The sequence below is a fragment of the Plasmodium gallinaceum genome, assembly GCF_900005855.1.
Source record: "Plasmodium gallinaceum strain 8A genome assembly, contig: PGAL8A_v1_76, whole genome shotgun sequence".
Lineage (NCBI taxonomy): Eukaryota > Apicomplexa > Aconoidasida > Haemosporida > Plasmodiidae > Plasmodium > Plasmodium gallinaceum.
In genome coordinates, this window is record NW_021628238.1 from 2663854 (window position 1) to 2667745 (window position 3892).

At 18.0% G+C, this 3892-nt stretch overlaps 2 protein-coding genes across 2 annotated transcripts in view; both read left to right on the forward strand.

Moving 5' to 3' along the window:
• Positions 1–116: 116 nt before the first annotated feature.
• Positions 117–1960, forward strand: ECT (ethanolamine-phosphate cytidylyltransferase, putative; the record flags this gene model as incomplete). Its single annotated transcript, XM_028671332.1, has 3 exons — positions 117–1592; positions 1727–1800; positions 1906–1960. 3 exons carry the CDS (start codon positions 117–119, stop codon positions 1958–1960), a joined length of 1605 nt encoding a protein of 534 aa, XP_028527995.1.
• Positions 1961–2472: 512 nt separating this feature from the next.
• Positions 2473–3892, forward strand: part of LRR4.1 (leucine-rich repeat protein, putative) — a gene marked incomplete at both ends in the record, with an annotated part of 2555 nt that continues 1135 nt past the window's right edge. Inside the window, 6 exons of the mRNA XM_028671334.1 lie at positions 2473–2644; positions 2713–2761; positions 2930–3036; positions 3119–3318; positions 3541–3635; positions 3725–3825. Of these exons, the coding sequence (XP_028527996.1) occupies positions 2473–2644; positions 2713–2761; positions 2930–3036; positions 3119–3318; positions 3541–3635; positions 3725–3825 (724 nt within the window). The remainder of the gene's footprint in view (positions 2645–2712; positions 2762–2929; positions 3037–3118; positions 3319–3540; positions 3636–3724; positions 3826–3892) is intronic.

Consider the following 3892-nt stretch of genomic DNA (forward strand, 5'->3'; position numbering starts at 1 on the left):
TGTTAAAAAAAAAAAAAAAGAAAAAAAAAGAAAAAAAAAGAAAAAAAAAGAAAAAAAAAGAAAAAAAAAGAAAAAAAAAGAAAAAGAATAAATAATATAAAAATTAAAAATTAATAATGAAAAACCAATTCTTAGTTGATACTATTTATAATCATGAATATTTGAAAAATTTTCTTGCTTTATTAAAAAGTATAAAGAAGAATAATAAATTAGAATATATAGCAGAATTATGTGAACAAAATGAAATAGAAGAAGATGATGAAATGTTTCAAGTATTTTTAAATGAGCTAAATAATGTTTGTAAAAGTTGTAATAATAAAGAAATAGAGAAAAAAAGTAATGATATTACTCTTTATGAAGATTTGAAAGATATGAATAGTTCTTTTTCTAATAATTCTGAAGAAATAAATGATTTTGAAATTGAATCTAATATTTCAACACATGAAAAAAATAAAGTAACACGGATATATGTAGATGGCATATTTGATTTATCACATTCAGGTCATTTTAATGCAATGAGACAAGCTAAAAAATTAGGAGATATTGTAGTAGTAGGAATAAATTCAGATGAAGATGCTTTAAAATCAAAAGGAGTTATGCCTATTTATACACAAGAAGAAAGAGGTGCATTAATAGGAGGATGTAAGTGGGTTGATGAAGTTATTATAGGAACAAAATATAATGTAAATATGGAATTATTAGAAAAATATAATTGTGATTATGCTGCACATGGGAGTGATTTAGTATGTGATCGTAACGGAAATTTTTGCTATGAAGAAGTAAAAAAAAATAATAAATTAAAAATCTTTGAAAGAAGTTATGGGATATCTAGTACTACTATAATCAATCATTTATTGCAAGCAGTAAATAGTAATAAAACTACTTGTAGTGATACAAATAATGTTTTATCAAATGAAATTAAAGATAAGAACAGTGTTAATGATATTAATGCTCTTTCTACATCTAATACTAGTAATACTAATGATAGTCATTGTAAAAATATAAATTCAACAAATAGTGATAAAAATAATTTTAATAAAAAAATATTAGATTCGAGTGATTTAGAAGAAGAAAAAAATAATGTAGATGAGGAAGACAATAAAATAAAATCTTGTGAAAATATATTAAGTTCAAAATACAATGTAAATAGAAATAGATGTTACTTAACTACATCTTTATTGTATCAATTTATAGATAATAATGAAAAAAAAAAAAAAAAAAAGGTAGTTTACGTTGATGGGTCTTTTGATATTTTTCATATTGGACATTTAAAAATTTTAGAAAATGCAAAAAAATTAGGAGATTTTTTATTAGTAGGAATGCACGATGATGATGTAGTTAGAAGAATGAAAGGAAAATATTTTCCAGTAGTAACATTATTAGAAAGAACTTTAAATGTGTTAGCTATGAGAGTTGTTGATGATGTAGTTATCGGAGCACCTTGGATAATTACGGAAAGTTTTATTAAACGTTTTCATATTGATGTAGTTGTAAGAGGAACTATAGTTGATTACATTTATTCTAATAATGAAATTGATCCTTATGCAGTACCTAAAAAACTGAATATATACAAAGAGTTATCATCACAATCAGTAAGAATAATAACAAATAAACAAAATTTATATTTTTGTATTACTAATAAAAAAAAAAAAAAATAAATATAAAATGAAAAAAATCGTATAAATACATATATATTATTACATTTTTATATTATTTTCATTTATAGAATATTACAACATTTGAAATTATTGAGAGAATTGAAAAAAATAAAAAATATTTAATGAATAACATGTCTAAAAGGTATATTTATAAAATACATTAACTAATTATATAATATATATATATTTATATATTTATAAATATTTTTGCTTATGTATAATTTTTTAATTATATTTTCTTGTTTAGGAGTAAAAAAGAAGAAAACATATGGAAAGTTAGTAACTCATATATTTTAACATAAAAAAATAATTTTTTTTTTTTTTTTTTTTTTTTTTTTGAAAGTGATTTCTAGAAATAATGTAAATTAATCTAACTTTTATTTTGTAAATGCGCACATATAACATAAATATTTTGTGTGCAAAAGTAAAAAATCTTAAGTCTTTTATTATTATATTTGTTTTTATAATTTATAGAAATATTAATTTTTCATATTTTTAGATTTTTATTTTTTGGATATATATAAAAAAGTTTATATTCTTATTTTGATTATATTTACTTTTTTTTTTTTTTTTATATTTATTAACATATATATATATAGAAATATATATATTTTAATATAGTTATTTTCTTTAAAGGTGTATATATATATATGTATCATTATTAATTTTAAAAATGTAAATCATTTTTTATTTATTATATCATTTAATTTGTTTCAAAGTATTATTTTTTTATCAACTTTTATTAAAATAATTAAAAAATAAAAGTATTTTCTTTATATATATATATATATATATGTATTTAAAAAAATATATAATGGAATATATTTTAAGTAACGAGGAAATTAAGAGAGTTATAGAAAAAAATGAAATATACTATTCTGTTATTGAATTAAATGATGTTCTTTATTTAAATAACAAATTATATAGAAGAATAGAAAAACTTCAAAATTTGCAAAATTTAAAAACGTTATATTTGAATAACAATGGTTAATAAAAAAAATAAAATTACAAAAAAAATGTAAATATTTATTTAAAAATATATATTTACTTTTAGCTTTAGAACATATAAATGGCCTTGATTGTTGTATTAATCTAATTGCTTTGTTAGTATAAAGAATTTTATTTAAACTAAGCAGAACAAAAAATGAAGTTACATTATATAAAAATTAACATTCATGAACAATTTACAATAAAAATATACATTTGTAAAAAAAAAAATTTGCATCAAAATTCTCAGCAAATGATAGTTTTTTTTTTTTTTTTTTTTTAAGATACCTTAATTGTAATAAAATTTCAAAAATTGAAAATTTAGATTCCTTAAAAAAACTAAGAATATTAAATTTAGAAGATAACAACATATATGTTATAGAGAATCTGGGTAATATCTATTTATAATATATCCCGAAATTTTATGGAATTTCTATTTTTTTTTGTTTTTATTTATTCTTTTTTCTTTTTAGATAATTTAAATTATTTAGAAGACTTAAATCTAAGTAACAACTGTATAGGAAGCAAAGGGTTTTCTAATATTGCTAATCTTCATAATAACAAATATTTATCTATTTTAAATTTAAGCAATAATCAAATAAATGAGGACATTTTGGAAAATTTAGTTCATTTTAAAAATCTATCTATTTTATATTTAATGAATAATCCAATTGTAATCATACACCTATTTAATGCAATTTTTAAAATATTTTGATAAGATACATAATGATATTTTAACAAATATATCATTTAAAGAATTTTTCACTTGTATTATAATTTCATATTAACAAAATAAAATATTTCTCTTTAAAATAAAAAATTTTATTCTTGTATATATTAATTTCATAAAAATTCTTTATTATGTAATTTATTTTAATCACTTTTTTTTTTTTAGCTGTTGAAATACAAAAATTATAGAAAACTATTTCTTCATAAATTAAAGAAATTAACTTTTCTTGATTACAAGCCAATTAAAAAAGAAGAAAGGAGGTTCAAATTATTAATTAAAATAATTTACATAATATATATTCTTTTTTTTTTTTTAACCCAATATACATAATATGATTAAAAAAATGTAGGTGCGTTGAAGCTTTTTTTGAAGGTGGTTTTAAAAAGGAACAAGAAGAAATGGATAAAATAAAAAAACAGAAAAAAATAAAACATGAAAACGCTGTAGAATGTATAAAACTTCATAAATAAAATTAATATTATTATATACAATTCAAAAAAAAAAAAAAAAAAAAAAA